General features: G+C 42.3%; 1 protein-coding gene across 9 annotated transcripts in view; it reads right to left on the minus strand.

Annotated features, from left to right (window-relative positions):
- Nucleotides 1-20,825, minus strand: part of MELK (maternal embryonic leucine zipper kinase) — a 106,543-nt gene that overhangs the window by 55,575 nt on the left and 30,143 nt on the right. For 8 of the 9 annotated variants that reach the window (XR_012424565.1, XM_074017067.1, XM_005581288.4 and 5 more), the window contains one exon: nucleotides 17,412-17,510. Coding sequence is in view for 8 of the 9 variants with exons in the window: in XM_074017067.1 (XP_073873168.1) it covers nucleotides 17,412-17,510 (99 nt within the window). In the remaining variant the exon portion in view is untranslated. Of the gene's footprint in view, nucleotides 1-17,411; nucleotides 17,511-19,936; nucleotides 20,069-20,825 lie in introns of those variants that run through there. The other variant, XM_065530348.2, reaches the window with a different exon arrangement.

Genomic DNA, 20,825 nt, shown 5'->3' on the forward strand with positions numbered 1-20,825 from the left:
GACCCAGGCTTTTCGTGATCCCAATCCTGAGGACTTGCCTTGTTCTCTTCCTTGGCAAACTGCTTATTTGCCCGGCCTCAAATATTTCAGCTTGCTCTTGCCAGGGTCCCATAGAGAGTGGAGATCAGCTTGGAACAAAGAGCTTCCTATGTGCTGATCAAATGGCCATGAGCTGTCTGAATCTCTGATCACAGCCTGCTCCTAGAGTGTCCTCTGCCAGCTTCACTCCCTGTACTCTGGGTGGTCTCCCCTCTGCTATTTGCAAAGCTGTTTGCTGCTTACTCTCTGGACACTATCTGTACTGGGTTGAACAGTATCCCTCCAACTGCGCAAGAATCCATTTCTGTTGTTTTAACGCATCACTCTCCAGTACTTTGTTACAACAACTCTAGGAAGCTCATACACTATCTATGAGGGTTTAGCTGCTTCACATCACCTCCCTGACACCAACATCTGCTCATCTCAAGGACAAGTCTGATTCCAGGTTTCAGCCCTTTGTGGTCTGCTCCAACACACAAATAACAGACCCATAACCAGATCTATCATAATCAAAAGACATTATGCCTTTAAATTCTGAAGCTATCGTAATAAGAGACATTATGCCTTTAAATTCTGAAAAGTACTCTTAACTAAAAGGAGTACTCCACAGAAACCAAATGTAAAAATAAATACTCAGACCAAAGTACTAAAGAGAACTCTACCACACTGATTCCAAATTCCTCTTTGCCTTTTTATCACCCCTTTTAATCAACCTATTTTGAATTCTTCAAGTATCTTTTAATAGATTCCCCAGCTATAAGCTGGCACCATGGAAGCAATCCTATCCAGAAAGCAGCAGAAAAAAACAAGTGAATGAGAAGTGTGGTGTTTGGCACATTGGAACAGCAATGGATTGGAGTCATATATTATATTTGAATCCCAGTTCCACCTCTTACTGGCTCCATGGGCTTGTAAGAGTATTCCGTCTCTCTGGCCCCATTTCCTAAGAAAGGCTCTGAAGACAAATGCCTAGGTTCAAATCCAGGATCTACCTCTTACTAGCTGTGTGACCTTATATAAGCTATTTAACCTTGCCGTGCTTTAGTTTCTTCATCTAAAAAAAAAAAAAGTATAACAACAAAAATTAGCTGGGTATGGTGGTGCATGCCTGTAGTCCCAGCTACTTGGGAGGCTAAGGCAGAAGAATCACTTGAACTCGGGAGGCGGAGGTTACAGTGAGCCGAGATCGCGCCACTGCACTCCAGCCTGGGCAAGAGAGCAAGACTCAAAAAAAAAAAAAAAAAAAAAGAAGTATAACAACAATACCTACTGCATAGAATTTTTGCTAGGATTCAATGATTTAGTATACATAAAGCACTTAGCACAGTGCCATGAACACAGTAAGAACTTGATAAATGTTAGCTTTGACTGCTGCTGATGATACTATTACTACCATTATTACTATCTGTAATACAACTAATGCCACTTACAGGATTATAAGCCAAGACAATGTATGTGAAAGCACTTGGCATACTGCCTTGCACGTAAGAGACAATAAATATGTGTTGAATCTGAAATAAATAGGAGGAGATAGGAATACTCAAAAAAGTAGTATTCCTTTTCTGAGGGCCAGAGATGGGCACATTGGCCAAAACCCATGTATCCAAAAGTGTTAAATACTCGGTGCAGCAAGAAAGGCTAAAGGCATTCTGAGGAATGTCATAGGCCTTCCCAATGGAGCACTGCCCCACTGCAGCTATCTCAGAATCTCAGGATTGTCTGGTAAGGTACACATCGTCTAGTCAAGCCCTGTTCACATCACCTCCTGAAATGTACCCATCCACTTCCCCTATTTGGGCAGAACACCTCTGTAGAGTATCACTCACAAGTGGGTCATAAGGCTTCTGACTCATTACCATGTCCTGACATTCTCAACTTCATTCTCTGTGCTGAAATACTGGCCAAAATAGAGTTCAGAAACAAGCTCTGCTGCCAGGCTTAACCCAATCTCTTATTTGTACACCATGCTTTAAAATGCACAGAACACTTGTACATATATTTTACCCTGTATAGTAGAGGTAGGGACTATTAACCACATTATACAAATGGAGAAACCAAGTCTCAGCCAGGGAGATTAAGTACTTGTTCAATATTGTAGGGCACTGGGGATGATTTGTCCTACAAGGGGACATCTGGTAGTGTACGGAAACATTCTAAATTGTCACTACGTGGATATTACCCCTAGCAATTAGTGGATAAAGGTCATGGAGGCTGCTAACCATCCTATAATGCATGACAGTCCCCTACAACAACGAATTATGTGGTTCCAACGCCAACGGTGTTAATGTTGAGAAACACTGTTACAGAGCAAAAAAGGGTCAGAGATAGGACCCTTGTTTCTGCTATTCTTTAAAGAATTTTTGTTTGTTTATTTAAGGGACAATTACCTTGCAAATAAGAGCAAGAAACAGATAACAGTGGAAGAATCCAAGTGAAGAGGGGGAGAAAAGATCTATGGACAAAGCAAAATAATCCTGGGAATTCCAGTGGCTTGAAATTGTTTGCTTTTCACACTGTTCTAAAAGAGGCAGGCCATCTCTCCAATACATAATCATAATGCTATAGTCAACTCTGTAATTGTAAAAATACAATTTCATAAAGAGACAACTTGCTCTTTAAAATTATAAATTATAATTGTTAGGCAGCAATTTTATTTTCAAGCTACTCAATTTTCAATTGCTAAGTTATTTATACTTCCCTAATATTTGTATACCACAGCTGGAGTACAATCGTGCTTGTCTTTGAATGCAGTGACGACAAATGAATATAGGTGACATTAATAAGATTAATATTCAAGCCATTAGTAATCATGCTGGAAATTGCAGTTGAGCATTTTGGTTAAAAGAGTCAACAAATGCAAAAGATAAACGAAGTCTGCCTTTTAAACAAGAGTTACATACGGTGCGTCAAATATTGCTGGGTTTTTCAATCAAACCAAGAACTGAGGAAAGTGTTATTCCCAAGTGAGGAATTTTAGAACATTCTAGGCAAAGATACATACTGCATGCAAGTGATACGACACCTTAATTAGATTCAACCAGCAGACTGTATTACACTGCGACTCGGAACAATAGTTCTGAGCCAAGATTACAATAAATTTCAAAATCTATAATGTGTGAAATTAAATTCTACAATAATGCATAAAAGTCCTAATTTGAATCAATTTTCAACTTGCAAATACATGAAAAACTAAAAAATGAAATTCAGGGTAGGAGAAACAAAGAATAGACAAGTATCAGTAAATACTATTAATTAGGAAGGCCAAATTTCCACTGAACAAGAATTAGACATTTTCTACCATATTCATTCCACTGCAAAGATATTTAATTTTTCAAAAATATCAGAACTTGAATCTCACATATACTATTAGGATATACTTTTGTATTATTTTAAGGTAAGCTCTCTCCCTCAAAGGATTAATCTAGGATCCACTAGTGCATTCAAATAAATAAAAGTAGAAAACACTGAAGTTTGTATGTTGGTACATTCACCTTTTATTGATGAAACAATATATTGATAATAGTATGAATTTCATGGCTGCCATATGAATGTGAACTTGCAGTAACAACAAATGAAGACAAATAAACAGCACAGAGGATTAAGGTCCAGACAGGTAAAAAATATAGCAAAGGTTAGAGTTAAGTCAATAAATTAGGATCACCATGAATATAATGTAGTTCCATTTCAGTAAGGTATTAACAAGGTAAGGTATTCAGTCTCTCTGGCCCTGGATCCTAAGAAAGGCTCTGAAAGCAAATTGGCTAGGTTCAAATCCAGGACCTACCTCTTACTAGCTGTGTGACCTTACACAAGCTATTTCACCTTGCTGTGCTTTAGTTTCTTCATCTAATAAAAGAAGTACAATAACAAAAATTAGCTAGGTGTGGGGGGTAAGTAAAATAACAGTTACTTATCTTATCTTTGTGGATAAGACTACAAAATCTTAGTTAAGTGTAACTGAAACAGAATAAAACTAAAAACCAATACTTGGAACACTCAGGGAGTGGTCCTGTTCTATTCAAGTTTTTTGTTTTGTTTTGTTTTGTTTTTTTCTGAGACAGAGTCTCACTCTGTCATTCAGACTGGAAGGCAGAGGCACGATCTCAATTCACGGCAACTTCCGCCTCCCAGGTTCAAGCAATTCCCCTGCTTCAGCCTCCTGAGTAGCTAGGATTACAGGCGTGCACCACTATGCCCAGCTAATTTTTTTTTTTTTTTTTTTTTTTTTTGAGACGGAGTCTCGCTCTGTCACCCAGGCTGGAGTGCAGTGGCTGGATCTCAGCTCGTTGCAAGCTCCGCCTCCCGGGTTTAAGCCATTCTCCTGCCTCAGCCTTCCGAGTAGCTGGGACTACAGGCGCTGCCACCTCGCCCGGCTAGTTTTTTGTACTTTTTAGTAGAGACGGGGTTTCACCGTGTTAGCCAGGATGGTCTCGATCTCCTGACCTCATGATCCGCCCGTCTTGGCCTCCCAAAGTGCTGGGATTACAGGCCTGAGCCACCGCGCCCGGCCTTTTTTTGTATTTTTAGTAGAGACGGGGTTTCACCGTGTTGGCCAGGCTGGTCTCGAACTCCTGATCTCATGATCCGCCCACCTCAGTCTCCCAAAGTGCTGGGATCACAGGCGTGAGCCACTGCGCCCGGCCTCTATTCAGTTTTTCAATCAACAACTTAGTTTAGGGATATTTAAGAAATGTGCAAATGCTGGCAGGTGCAATGCTGGCAGAGACAGCTGTTATTACATGAGTGCAGAATCAAGATTCAAAATTTCAAAAAAAAGGAAAGCGGCTGGGTGAGGTGGCTCATGCCTGTAATCCCAGCACTTTGGGAGGCCAAGGCAGGCGGATCACAAGGTTAGGAGTTCGAGACCAGCCTGGCCAATATAGTGAAACCCCATCTCTACTAAAAATACAAAAATAAGCTGGGTGTGGTGGCAGGCGCCTGTAGTCCCAGCTACTCTGGAGGCTGAGGCAGGAGAATCGCTTGAACCCAGGAGGGGGAGGTTGCAGTGAGCTGATATCGCACCACTGCACTCCACCCTGGGCAACAGAGAGAGATTCCGTCTCAAAAAAAAAAAAAAGAAGAGAATGCTAGGCTGAAACAAGAAGAACTGAATGTGAAGAAACAGAAGTCAAAGAACTTATAGCTACTCAGAGCTGGAATGGATCTTGAAAATAATTGATTACTGCAATGCTCTAACGCTGCTGATGAAGTAAACAAGGACCACTAAGTACCCTTCCGGGGTTACACCTAAAATGCGTGGGAAAGCCGATGCACAGTAATACCTAAATGAATTAGGAGAACTAACTTGTAGCCTTAGTAAATCAGAAAAGATGGGATGTCTGGGAATATTCCCAAATTAATAGGCACAAAAAGATGCTTGGGATGGGGATCCTTCCTTCTTTAGGCATCTGTGATTCTCAGATGACTAGCAACTACAGAGCTGAGAAACAATATTTATTTCATAGTGGCTATGAGAGTGGGCTCCCAGCTTGACTGCTAGGGTTCAAATCCCAGCTCTGCTACTCACTAGCTATAAGACCCTGAATAAGTTATTTAAGGTCTCTGTCCCTTTGTTTCTTTATCTGTAAGAGGAAGACAATAATAGCAACCACCTCATTTAGAGCAGAGCCTGGTAAGTAACAAAAGCTCATGCATGTTAAGTATTATTTTTGTGACAATAGGATGAGAATATGCATGCCAGCAAGTATTTTATTTTTTCTGAGCAACCATGTGCAAGAGCCACAAAGATATGTAACACACACACTTCAGAAAACTATCCATTTGGAGGGGGAAACAAGGAAGTAGAGAAAAAAGCAGAAAGAATTAAAACAACCAAAAGAGTGTTGCAGATGCTCTAGATGGAAGAGATTTCATTCAGCACAACTCAAACACAGAACTCCATTTCTGGACACCTAAGACTTAGACCTGGTCTGCAGGTCGGCATCTCCCCCACTTTCTACATCAGTTTTTGGGGGTTCAAAACGCACTGAAAACTTTATCATTCCATTTTTTTAAAAATCCACATAACACCTCATTTTGTTTTACACAACATACATCTTTATCAAGACTTTTTATGGTCAAGGTGAATATTCAAAATCTTAGCTGGATAAAATGACTCTAGTTATCCTTTATGGCACAGTATCTCATAACCAAGAAGTAAAGTATGGTTAGAAGGCTCAATATTTACAGAAGAATGCCAATCCTAGCCCCAGTTATACTCACGGCCCCTCTTGTTCTTATTCAGCATCATAGAATACCCATAACTTCAAGTGAATTTCCAGGTAGAATAATCCCTAATTGACTGACACTTAATAACTTGGCTGAGAGGTATTATACTTATCAAGGGACTGCCTAAAGAATATGTAGTTATGCCAGGCACAGTGGCTCATGCCTGTAATCCCAGCACTTTGGGAGGCTAAGGCAGGTGGATCATTTGAAGTCAGGAGTTCAAAACCAGCCTGACCAACATGGTGAAACACTGTCTCTACCAAAAATACAAAAATTAGCCAGGTGTGGTCGTACACACCTGTAATCCCAGCTGGGAGGGTGAGGCAGGAGAATTGCTTGAACCGGGAGGTGGAGGTTGCAGTGAGCTGAGATCACGCCACTGCACTCCAGCCTGGGCAACAGAGCAAGACTCCGTCTCAAAACAAACAAACAAAAAACGTAGAGTTAACCATTTACTCATTCTTGATTGGCAGTCTTCAAAGTTGGGGCATCTGTACCACAGAGAATATGCAAGATGATCACTGAGGTGTGGAAAGAATATATTAAGACTTCTATTTATATTCATTTTCTACCTAATAAATAAGAAATTGAGCTTTGTTAATATTTAGTATATGGATCGGCACTGGTACGCTCACTAGTCCCTATATAACCTACATTATGAGACACTTTTAAGAAAGAATGGTATTGCAAAGCACTGTGCTTTACAGGAGCACAGTTAAATGGATTTACAGATTATAGTATACAGTTTAATGAAGCTAAATCCTCACTGAATAGACAAGTGGCTGAAGACTCTTGCAAAGAAACCACAGATTGAAGACTATGAATACAAGCAAACAGTAATGGAGCTGACTTTTGGTATATCAACCAAAACACAAAGTTAAAAAAAGACCTAATTAGATTTAACAAGTTGTCTGCAAAACTTGAAATTAGCAAGACTATTTTAAATAAGGACTTATATACACTATTGTTAACAATGAACCTTAAATCTTAAGTATATATAGCTATATTGCCATCACAATTCTATTTTATTTTATTTTATTTTTTTTGAGAAGGAGTCTCTCTCTGTCACCCAGGCCGGAGTGCAGTGGCGCGATCTCAGCTCACTGCAACCTCTGCCTCCCGGATTCAAATGATTCTCATGCCTCAGCCTCCAAAGTAACTGGGATTACAGGCATGCACCACCACGACCAGCAAACTCTTGTACTTTTAGTAGAGATGGGGTTTCACCATATTGGCCAAGCTACTCCTGGCCTCAAGTGATCTGCCCATCTTGGCTTCCCAAAGTGTGGGGATTACAGGCGTGAGCCACTGGGCCTGACTTTCTTTTTTTTTTTCTTTTTTTAAGATGTGGGGAATGTAGCCTGAGCTGGAGTGCAATGGTGCAATCATAGCTCGCTGCAGCCTTGAACTCCTAGGCTCAAGCAATCCTCCCACCTCAGTCTCCTAAGTAGCTAGGACTAAAGACAAATGCCACCATGCCCAGCTAATTTTATTTTTTGTAGAGACAGAGTCTCACTACATTGCCCAGGCTGGTCTCAAACATCTGGCGTTAAGCCATGTCCCTGCCTCAGCTTCCCAAAGTGGTGGGATTACAGGCATGAGCCACCACACCTGGCCTACAATTAGATTTTTAAAATCCAGAATCCAGAATATGAAAGCAAATCTCTACAGTTTTGTTTTTTTTTTAATGATGTTTAAAGTCAAGAAAACACACTAAAGCAAATTCTAGATGCATCAAACATTTAAACATTTTTAAAAAGTGAAACCATAAAAGCACTAGAAGAAAACACGGACATTTCAAAAAATAAAGTCAAAAAGCCCTTCCAAATATGACAATAAAAAATTGACAGGCTGGGCACAGTGGTTCATGCCTATAATCCCAACATTTTGGGAGGCCAAGGTGGGAGGATCACTTGAGGCCAGAGACAAGCCTCAGCAACATAGTGAGACCCTATCTCTACAAAAAATATTAGCCAAGTGTGGTGGAGCACGCCTGTAGTTCCAGCTACTCAGGAGGCTGAGGCGGGAGGATCACTTGAGCCCAGGAGACTGAGGCTGCAGTGAGCTATGACTGCACCACTGTACTTCAGCCTGGGTGACAGAGCAAGACCCTGTCTCTAAAAAAGAAAAAAAGAAAGAAAGAAAAAGACTGATGAATTCCACTAAAAACAAAAAATTCCTGCAGAGCAAAAAACAAGTCTTAAACATAACGATCAAAAACAGTGATACACTGTATTGGTGGGGGATATGGAGAAACTGGCATTATTATGCTACTGTTGGTAGTTGCATAAACCAATACGACTTTACTAGGAAGCAATTTGGCGATATCTATCAAATTACTAATTCACATGCCTTTCACCCAACAACTGTTCTAGAAATTTTCTTACAGATTTATTATATTCACAATGTACAAATTACTACTTGGAAATTACTTAAACGTCCATTAACCTAGGACTGGTTAAATAAATTATGGTACATGCATACACTGCAATTCTATGCAGTCATAAAAAGAATGAAGAGGCTCTGAGCTGGGTATGAAGTGCTATGACTTCCAAGACACACTGCTAAGGGAGGAAAACAAGGTGCAGAACAGTGTTTATGGTACGCTACCATCTGTGTAAAAAAAAAAAAAAAAAACTGGGAAGGGGGTAACAGAAAGAGAAAATATATAAATATATAATTCCTTACATATGCAGACTAATGTCTGAAAAAAAAATACATAAAAATCTGATAAACGTGGTAACAATGATTGCCTCTAAGAAACAGGTTTTATGGCCAGGCACGGTGGCTCACGCCTGTAATTCCAACACTTGGGACGCCGAGGCAGGCTGATCACCTAAGGTCAGGAGTTCGAGACCAGCCTGTCCAACATGGTGAAACCCCGTCTCTGCTAAAACTATAAAAATTAGCTGGGCGTGATGGTGGGAGCCTGTAATCCCAGCTACTCAGGAGGCTGAGGCAGCAGAATCGCTTGAATCTGGGAGGCAGAGGTTGCAGTGAGCCAAGATCACACCATTGCACTCCAGCCTGGGTGACAAAGTAAGACTCTGCCTCAAAAGAAAAAAAAAAAGAGTTTCACATGCTAGATACCTTTAATAATTTTCCAACTTTCTAGCTACTCAGGTTACTCCCCTCATCCAATCCATCCACAAATCATGTTAGCTACGCCTTCAAAAGACATCCAGACTGTTCTACATTCTGACTGTGGCGATGGTTATATGAACCTATACATGTGTTAGAATTCATAGACCTGTATATACAAAGGGTCAATTTTACTTTATGTTAATACAAAAATAATTTTTTAAAAAAGACATCCAGACCAGAAGCGGTAGCTCACGCCTGTAATCCCAGCACCTTGGGAGGCCGAGGCAGGTGAATCACCTGAGATTAGGAGTTCAAGACCAACCTGGCCAACATGGCGAAACCCCATCTCTACTAAAACTACAAAAATTAGCCACACGTGGTGGCAAGAACCTATAATCCCAGCTACTCGGGAGGCTGAAGCAGGAGAATCACTTGAACCCAGGAGGTGGAGGTTGCAGTGAGCCAAAATCGCACCACTGCCCTCCAGCCTGGGCGACGGGGTGAGCCTCCATCTCAAAAACAAAACAAACAAACAAAGAAAGACATCTGTTGTCTACCCACTTTTTACCACCTCCACTGCCACCATCTCTTATCTGAATCATTACAATATCCTCCTGACCAGATGCCCTGGTTCTCTTCTTCATTTCCTACAGTCATCTCCACACAGCAGCCAGTGTGATCCTGTTAAAAACTAAACCAAATCATGTCCTCAAAAGCCTCCAATGGCTATCCACTTCACGTAGAAAAAATGCTAAAGTCCTTATGAGAGCCTACCCAGCCCAAAGCAGCTTGACCTCCTGTTCCCAAGGTTTCCTTTCCTACTGGCCTCCTCACTTACTAAACTCAGGCTGCATTGGCCCTCTCGCCCTCCCTTGACAACACCAGGTGTGTTCCTACCTCCCAGTCTTTGCTCTAGCTGCTCCCTCTGCCGGAAATATTTTTCTCCTAGATATCCACTTGACACTCTCACATCCTTCAAGTCTCCTTACACCTCGCCTCCATGAAGTTTATCCTGACTATCTTATTTAATCATGCAACCTACTGGACCTTTCCTCTACAACTCCCCCATCTGTACTCCTGATTCCTCTTTATCCTACTCAATTTTTTTCTCTTTTCCAAAGTACATATCATCTTTTAGTAAAATTTACTTATTAGGTTTATTGTCTTTCTTTATATCCCCACTACTAGAAGATAAACTCCACGAGGACAGGGATCTTTCATTCGTTTTATTCACAGATATACCCCACACATCTAGAAAAGTGCCTGGCACATATTAGGTGTTTGGTAACTATTTTACTCTTCCCTGAGGTGAAATGACATCGAATAAATGAGTAAATGAACACATAAACAAGGGGTTGTCTTTCTGATTAGAGAACATTTGAACAGAGACCTGAAAGAAGAGAGGGAACAAAGCATCTCTCCTGGAGAAAACCATTTCAGGGGAAAGGGTAAGTACAAATGCCCTGAGGCAGGCACACCTTAGCATGTTCCAGAAAAAGGGAAAAAAAGAAACAACAAGGAGAACAATGCGGGTGGCACAAGTGAGGCAGGAAGTAAACCACAAGGGCAGTGAGGTGATGGGTGGCCACATTACACGGGGGAAACCCCACAGCACACAGGGCAAACTCTGGCTTGTATGAGATGAGAAAGAGGCCACTAGAGAGCTTCAAATGAAATGTTATGATCTATGTTAGTTAAATGTTACATGTTAGTTAAAAATCTTTCCATAAAGAAGGCACAGGTGGAGCTGAACTTCCATCCACAAAATGTTAAGCTCTCCCAGGACAAGTAAAAGAAAGAATACTCCCCAATGTAACTTTATGGGGCTAATACAAATCATGAATCTAAAACCAAACATACAAAGATAGTTCCCAAAAAAGCACCCATTAATTTTTGAGCCAATTTTAAGTCCTGGACAAAATACTAGCAAATCTCATTTAGAAATGCATATAATCCCAGCCTCTTTGGGAGGCCAAGGCAGGAGGATCACTTGAGGTCAGGAATTCGAGAGCAGCCTGGCCAACACGGTGAAATCTCATCTCTACTAAACATACAAAGTTAGCTGGGCTTGGTGGCACTCGCCTGTAATCCCAGCTACTTGGGAGGCTGAGGCAGGAGAATCACTTGAACCCAGGAGGCAGAGCTTGCAGTGAGCCAAGATGGCGCCACTACACTCCAGCCTTGGCAACAGAGCAAGGCTTTGTCTCAAAAATAATTGCCAGATGTGGTGGCTCATGCCGGTAATCCCAGCATTTTGGAAGGCCGAGGTGTGTGGATCACTTGAGGTCAGGAGTCCGAGACCAGCTTGGCCAACATGGCAAAACCCCACTTCTACTAAAAATAAAAAAATTAGCCAGGCACAGTGGCGCATGATTGTAATCCCAGCTACTCAGGAGACTGAGGCAAGAGAATCGCTTGAATTGAGGAGGGGGAGGTTGCAGTGAGCTGAGATCGCGCCACTGCACTCCAGCCTGGGTGACGGAGTGAGACTCTGTCACAGAAAAAAACAAAAAACAAAAACAAAATAATAATAGCAGCCAGGCGCGGTGGCTCACACCTATAATCCCAGCACTTTGGGAGGCAGAGACGAGCGGATCACGAGGTCAGGAGTTCAAGACCAGCCTGGCCAATATGGTGAAACCCTATCTCTACTAAAAATACAAAAATTAGCCAGGCATGGTGGTGTGCAACTGCAGTCCCAGCTACTTGGGAGGCTGAGGTAGAATTGCTTGAACCCGGAGGTGGAGGTTGCAGTGAGCTGAGATCTAACCACTGCACTCTAGCCTGGGTGACAGAGCAAGACGCCATCTCAAATAATAATAATAGCCACATTTATTAAGCACCACTCTAAATGCTTTTCATAGATTAACTCATTTAATCTTCACAACAACCCTATGCCATGTTATTTCATCCATTTTTACAAAGAAATGAAGACACAGAGAGGCTACATAATTTACCAAAGTCAACAGATAGAAAGTAGAGATTCTGGCCAGGCACGGTGGCTCAAGCCTGTAATCCCAGCACTTTGGGAGGCCGAGACGGGCGGATCACGAGGTCAAGAGATCGAGACCATCCTGGCTAACCCGGTGAAACTCCGTCTCTACTAAAAAATACAAAAAACTAGCTGGGCGAGGTGGCGAGCGCTTGTAGTCCCAGCTACTCGGGAGGCTGAGGCAGGAGAATGGTGTGAACCCAGGAGACGGAGCTTGCAGTGAGCCAAGATCCGGCCACTGCACTCCAGCCTGGGCGACAGAGCGAGACTCCATCTCAAAAAAAAAAAAAGAAAGAAAGTAGAGATTCTGAAGATTATGAATTTCAAAAACATCAATGATATTCTGATTTAATTGCTCTGGGGGGTGGAACCAATATTTTTTAAAGCACCCCAAGCAACTCTAATGTGCAACTAGGGTTACGAAGAACTAAATCCATTAGCTAACTTCCCCCACCCTGAGAGACAGTACATGGACATAGCCAAGGCAGGAGACGTTTTAGTGAGGATTAAATATAAAACAAGCAACAAGGGTCAGAAAACGATTTCCCAAGTGTTTTCCAACAGTGAAAGTCTACCATTATCTGTTTCCACATAGTCTTTCTAGAAGTCTAGGAGGTGTAATATTCCATGTTACACCAGCTAGCAGATTCAATTCTAGTTCACTTTGGAGAAATCTGTCAGCTTATTTCTTTGGGATAGAGTTCCCAAAACAAGAATAGGGTAAAATATCCTAGCAACTTATAATACAAGTTGAGTATCCCTTACCCAAATGCTTGGGAACAGAAGTGTTTCAGATTTCAGGCTTTGGAATATGTGCATTATATACTTACTGACTGAATATCCCAAATCCGAAAATCCAAAACCTGAAATGCTCCAGTAAGCATTTCTTTTTTTTTTTTAAATTATACTTTAAGTTCTAGGGTACATGTGCATAACGTGCAGGTTTGTTACATATGTATACTTGTGCCATGTTGGTGTGCTGCACCCATCAACTCGTCAGCACCCATCAACTCATCATTTACATCAGGTATAACTCCCAATGCAATCCGTGCCCCCTCCCCCCTCCCCATGATAGGCCCCGGTGTGTGATGTTCCCCTTCCCGAGTCCAAGTAAGCATTTCTTTTGAGCATCATCTCAGCACTCAAAAAGTGTCAGATTTTGGAGCATTTCAAATTTTGGATTTTCAGATTAGGGATACTCAACCTATACTAGAATACAATTATTTAAGAATAAGAAACACAGCTCTACTTTACAGAAAAGAGTAGCAAAAAGAGGGAAGAATTCAAGAGGCCAACCTAATATTTTGTAAAAGTATAACTGGATAAATGTTACTGAGCTGCACAAAGATCACTTCTGCTGACTGGAGCTAAAGCCACAAAGGGATCCTAACCCTATTCTCCTCTGTATCCTGATGTTGATGCAGTCAGGTGTGGTTCTATGGAGTCAGGAACTACTGCCACAGTCAGCATGCAGAAGCCAAAGCAACGAGTGCTACTCAGCAAAGTTCGAGAAGTTCAAGAAGTTGTTTTTCGGGAGGAAAACAAGCTGTCTTGGCTACAGCAGCAGGCTCTAGGAGGCCGGTCTCCAGCCCACTTCCTCATTTATCTCCCCTTCACAAGGAGAAGCCTGGACACACATGGGTCCCCAAAGCGGTGTTAACAGCTACCACTCACACTGCTTCTCTTTGACCCTGTAGAATCAGAGCTCCTCAGCCTTCAAGGAGTTGGAACTACTGCAATTCCATCTCTTCCCAAAGCTATTCTCTGAAGCTTGGGAATCAACTTTAAAGAATCTTCCAAGGTGGGATATAGGAAAAACTGTATCCTTAGACTTGGTGTTCTATAGAGTGGGCAACAAGCCAACCGGGTCTACCACTTTCAACGCTGTGTGCTACTTCCTAGAAGTAAGAGTTGCTTTAGGTAGTCTCCTCGTCTAATTGTTAGAGATCCAATGGTTCAGCTACATAAAACTGCCCATTCCTCCCCACGTCTCTCCCATCTCTATGCCTTTGCTCATACTATCTGTACTATCAGGAATGTTCTCACCCACATCTCTTTCTGAAATACTTCTACCCTTCTTTTAAAGACCTGCTCAAACCTCACTTCCTCTAAGATGCCCTCCCAGATCCCACCCCAACTCCTATATTAACTTCATTTACACTGTGTTATAATATGGCATTCCCCACCCTTTGCAATTTTTAGATAGCTTATACTTGTCTCCAACAAGAAATGAGGCCCTGGTGGACAATAATAAAGTTTCATTAGATCTTTTCTATGCCTTTCAGCACCTCATATAAAGCAGAAATTCAGGAAATATTTGTTAAACAATTGGATTCAAGAAGCATTCAGAAGGCTTCTCACAGTAGCTCACGGCTGTAATCTCAGCACTTTGGAAGGCTGAGGTGAGAGGATCACTTGAGCCCAGGAGTTTGAGACCAGCCTGGGTAACATAGGGAAGATCCTATCTCTACAAGAAAAAATTTTTTAATTAGCTGGGTGTAGTGGTGCAGTGCCTGTGGTCCCAGCTAGTTGGGAGGCTGAGGTGGGAGGACCACTAGAGCCCAGGGGGTTGAGGCTACGGTGAGCCATTATCGCACTCCTGCACTTCAGCCTGGGTGACAGAGCAAGACTTTATCTCAAAAAAAAAAAAAAAAAAAAAACAAAGGCCGGGCACGGTGGCTCACGCCTGTAATCCCAGCACTTTGGGAGGCTGAGGCGGGCGGATCACAAGGTCAGGAGATCGAGACCACGGTGAAACCCCGTCTCTACTAAAAATACAAAAAATTAGCCGGGCAAGGTGGCGGGCGCCTGTAGTCCCAGCTACTCAGGAGGCTGAGGCAGGAGAATGGCGTGAACCCGGGAGGCGGAGCTTGCAGTGAGCCGAGATCGCGCCACTGCACTCCAGCCTGGGCAACACAGCGAGACTCCGTCTCAAAAAAAAAAAAAAAAAAAGAAGAAATACAGAGAAGCATTCAGAGAAGCTGCTCTGCTACTCTGACCTTGGTTTGCTATGGAACACAAGATGTTCTTTCTTCCTCTTTACCTGTCTTCTTTTGTTAGTTTGCTTTGAAATATTACTCTTTAAAATAATTTTCCTATTTTCCTTCCTGTGATTTTTTTTCTGATTTTTTTAACTGAACATAATTCACATACCATAATATTCACCCTTTTAAAGTGTAGATTTTAGTATATTAACAAAGTTGTGTAATCATCACCTCTTTCTAATTCCAGAATGTTTTCATCATCCCAAAAAGAAAATGCATACTCAGGCCGGGCGCGGTGGCTCAAGCCTGTAATCCCAGCACTTTGGGAGGCCGAGACGGGCGGATCACGAGTTCAGGAGATCAAGACCATCCTGGCTAACACGGTGAAACCCCGTCTCTACTAAAATACAAAAAAAATTAGCCGGGCGAGGTGGTGGGCGCCTGTACTCCCAGCTACTCGGGAGGCTGAGGCAGGAGAATGGCGTGAACCCGGGAGGCGGGGCTTGCAGTGAGCTGAGATCCGGCCACTGCACTCCAGCCTGGGCAACAGAGCTAGACTCCGTCTCAAAAAAAAAAAAAAAAAAAGAAAATGCATACTCACAGGCAGTCACTCTCCACCCCCAACCCCAAGCAACAACTAATCTACTCTCTGTCTCTGATATATAGGATTTTAACAAAGCTTACAGTAGGTGATCTCAATTGTGGTTTTATTATACCCTGAAGTCAAAATTTTATCTTCCAAAAAAAGAGAAGAAGAGATTCTTATTTTATAAGTCAAAAGGAAAATGTGATTTTACACAGCATTCTGTTTTTGTTTTGTTAAGCTTTTCATTGAGGAAGTATATATATAGAAGTTTGTATATTGGGCCGGACGCGTTGGCTCACGCCTCAGCACTTTGGGAGGCTGAGGCGGGCAGATCACCAGAGGTCGGGAGTTCAAGACCAGCCTGACCAACATGGAGAAACCCCGTCTCTACTAAAAACACAAAAAATTAGCCAGGCATGGTGGCACATGTCTGTAATCCCAGCTACTAAGGAGGCTGAGGTAGGAGAATCGCTTGAACCTGGAAGGCTGAGGTTGCAGTGAGCCAAGATAGAGCCATTGCATTCTAGCCTGGGCAACAAGAGTGAAACACTGTCTCCAAAAAAAAAAAGAAAAAGAAGAAGGTTATATAGGTTGTATATCATGAGAGTACACTTCAATGAGTTTTCAAAACCTGAATACTGTAGTCCCCTTTATCAGCAGGTAATACCTTCAAAGACCCCCATGGATGCCGGAAACCACAGATAGTACTGAGCCCTATATGTGCTATGTTTCTTTCTGTGTGTGTGTATATATATATATGTGTGTGTGTTTGATAAAGTTTAATTTATATATTAGGTAGAATAAGAGATTAACAATAACATAATAAAATAGAATAATTATAACAATATACAGTTAAAAATGTTATGTGAATGTGCCTCTTTTTTTTTTTTTGAGACAGAGTCTTGCTCTGTCACCCAGGCTGGAGTGCAGTGGCGCAATCTCGGCTCATTACAAGCTCCACCTCCCAGGTTCACGCCATTTTCCTGCCTCAGCCCCCCGAGTAGCTGGGACTACAGGCGCCGCCACCACACCCGGCTAATTTTTTGTATTTTTAGTAGAAACGGGGCTTCACCACATTATTCAGGATGGTCTCGATCTCCTGACCTCGTGATCCACTAGCCTTGGCCTCCCAAAGTGCTGTGATTACAGGCGTGAGCCACCGCGCCCGGCCTGAATGTGCCTCTTTCTCTCAAAATATCTTTACTGTATTATATAAACTCACCAATTTTCAGACCGCAGTTGACCATGGGCAACTAAGATTGCAGAAAGCAAAACCGCTGACAAGGGGGAACTACTGTATATAGGTGTAGCCAACTCCCAGATTAAGAAACAGAACAGAAGCCTACTCCTTAACCATTCCCAAAGAATAACTATGATTTTTGACTTCTAACAGCAGAGAATAACTTTTTTGCCTGTTTTTGTACATTTATGAATGGAAGCATATACTATGCAGAATAGAAAAGTTCTACATTGAAATTCTATGCCTTGTAATACTCACCATAATCTTCTTGTATAAAGCCATTACATTATCATCATCAAATGGTAGAAATCCACACATAAGAACATATAACAGTATGCCCATACTCCAAACATCTGCCTGAGAGAAAGAGGGAAAAAGGAAAATCACTGAAACAAAAATTCAAACATATTTCAGAACGGCAGGACTCTTGATACAATCACAGAATTGTCACAAAGCTAAAAGAGAGCTCAGAGATCAACAACTTCAACCTGCTCATTCTATAGTCAGAGAACCTGAAGCTAAGGAGGCTTCTCTAAGGTCACCCAGTCAATTGGAGGCCACCCAGGAAGGCCTCCTGACTTCCAATTCAATGCACTCTCCTCCAGCTGGACTCTTAACACTTAACAGAACATAATTTCCAGTAGGCTGGGCTGTATTGGACATTATAAGAAGATGAGACAATTCTACAGTGCTACTGAAGGTTTAGGTTACACATGAAGTTTATGTAAACAGGCATGAGGATGTCTTAAAATGTATTAATAATCAGCAAGTATGACTAAGCTGTACTATAAAATTCTATGTAGAGAACTTTAATAAAGTTCAATGATTGACTTTTCAAATGTAGAGGCAGCCAGGCATGGTGGCTCATGCCTGTAATCCCAGCACTTTGGGAGGCCGAGGTGGGCGGATCACCTGAGGTCAGGAGTTCGAGACTAGCCTGGCCAACATGGTGAAACCCCATCTCTACCAAAACTACAAAAATTAGCCAGGCATGGCGGCGCATGCCCACAGTCCCAGCTACTTGGGAGGCTGAGGAAGGAGAATCACTTGAACCCAAGAGATGGAGGTTGCAGTGAGCCGAGATCACGCCACTGTACTCCAGCCTGGGACACAGAGTGAAACTCCATCTAAAAACAAACAAACAAACAAAAAAATATATATATGTATTTATATGTATATATATGGAGAGAGAGACTAGAAATTAGCCTACCAGCACAAATAGTCCTACAAATCTCAAAATCCCAGGAAAGAGCTTAACCTTTATACGTGATATCCATGTGTCCCATGAGTCCTAAGCAGTAACTATTTATTCAAGCAGTATTTGGCCTTAGTAATGATGCCACCATTAGTCGAGGAGAAGTCACAGCTCTTATTCTCATTTGAGCCTTAGGAAAATGTTTTTTTTTTGGAGAGAGGGTCTCACTCTGTTGCCTAGGCTGGAGTGCAGTGGCACAATCTCAGCTCACTACAACATTTGCCTCCCAGGCTTAGGAAAGTTTAAGAGGAAAAAAAGAAAAAGAGGAAAGAAGGAAAGGAAGGAAGAAAACAAAGAAAGAAAAGAAACAAAGAGAAAACAGAGTTAAAATAAGTTGAGCAGCATCACGTATCTGGGTAGTACTTATACTAGATAAGCCAAATCTAACCCCTAGTCCTGTTTACCAAATCATATCAGATTATTAGGACTCTACTACGATGGCTCAAGTGAACAATCTGCTTTGAAGCAAACACCTGATTACTCTTCCAAGTTGCAGGAGGTCAGAAATTGACCATTTATGCCTCAGAGATGTCAAATATTTAATCTATAAATTGAGACATGATGGCATGACACTCATTCATGGTATTAAATTCAAAGCAGATCGGGTGCAGTGGCTGACGCCTATAATCCCAGCACTTTGGGAGGCCAAAACGGGCCTCCTCCCACCTGAGCTCAGGAGTTCAAGGCCAGCCTGGTCAACATGGTAAAACCTTGTCTCTACTAAAAATACAAAATTTGGTCGGGTGTGGTAGTGGGCACCTGTAATACCGGCTACACGGGAGGCTGAGGCAGGAGAATCGCTTGAACCCGGGAGGTAGAGGTTGAAGTGAGCTGAGATTACACCATGGCACTCCAGCCTGGGCGACAGAGCGAGACTCCATCTCAAAAAAAAATCAAACCAAAGAGGTTGCACAGGAAACAGTGAGCTACATGGCCTCATCAAATATCACAAGAGGGGCCAGGTACGGTGGCTCATGCCTGTAATCCCGACACTTTGGGAGGCGAGGTAGGCGGATCACTTGAGGTAGGAGTTCAAGACCAGCCGGGCCAACATGGCGAAACCCTGTCTCTACTAAAAAGACAAAAAAAATTAGCCGGGTGTGGTAGTGTATGTCTGTAATTCCAGCTACTCAGGAGGCCGAGGCAGGAGAATCACTGAACCCAAAAGGCGGAGGTTGCAGTGAGCCAAGATCACACCACTGCACTCCAGCCTGGGCAACAGAGTGAGAGTCTGTCTCCAAAAAAAAAAAGGGTCGGGCATGGTGGCTCACGCCTATAATCCCAGCACTTTGCAGTGAGCCGAGATCGCACCATTGCACTCCAGACTGGGGGATAAGGGCAAGACTTTGTCTCAAATAAATAAATAAATAAATAAGGCTGGGCACGGTGGCTCATGCCCGTAATTCCAACACTTTGGGAAGCCGAGGCGGGTGGATCACTTCAGGTCGGGCATTCGAGACCAGCCTGACCAACATGGAAAAACCCCCATCTCTAATAAAAATACAAAATTTGCCAGGAGGGGTGGTACATGCCTGTTAATTCCAGCAACTCGGGAGGCTGAGGCAAGAGAATCGCTTGAACCCGGGAGGCGGAGGTTGCAGTGAGCCAAGATCACACCATTGCACTCCAGCCTGGGCAACAAGAGCGAAACTCCGTCTCAAAAAACAAACAAACAAACAAACAAAAAGTCAACAGAAAGATTATGTCTAGGGTTAAACTTAAAGAGGAATAAAATTATAATAACATCCTCATAGTGCTACCAACACTTATTAGAGAAAAGAAAGCAGAAAAAGTATTTTTCAGTTAACTCAAAGCACTTTTACTTCACTGTTTTGAATTGAATATGAGAATAAATTAACTAAAATCATAACTAAAGCAAATGCAAGTAAATCCAAAAACTACCAGTTGACATGAAAAATAACTGGCTCCCAGCACTTTGGGAAGCCAAGGCAGGAGGATCACTTGAGCCCAGGAGTTCAAGACCAGCCCCAGAAACACAGAAAGACCCTATCTCTGCAAAGAAATAAAAAACATTAGCCAGGTGTGGTAGTGCACACCTGTAGTCCTAGCTACTTGGGAGGCTGAGGTGGGAGGACTGCTTGAGTCTAGGAGGTAATGGCTACCGTGAGCCATAGTCATGCCACTGCACTCCAGCCTGGGAGACAGAGTGAGACTCTGTCTCAAAAAAAAGAGATAATAAAATAATTGGGAGGAAGAGAGAACTGAAACCATTTCCCATGAAAAATTACTGAAGCAATTAGAGATATTTACAATGGAACATGTCCTTAAAGCACAATCAGGACCGTGAACATCAGCATCAACTATTTTATTAGTATTTTAAATGAAGATTCTTAAAGCCCCATCTTAGAAAATGAAACCAAAATCTCTGAAGGAGTTACTACCCTGAGCTCTGCATC

Source organism: Macaca fascicularis, chromosome 15 (genome assembly GCF_037993035.2).
Source record: "Macaca fascicularis isolate 582-1 chromosome 15, T2T-MFA8v1.1".
NCBI lineage: Eukaryota > Metazoa > Chordata > Mammalia > Primates > Cercopithecidae > Macaca > Macaca fascicularis.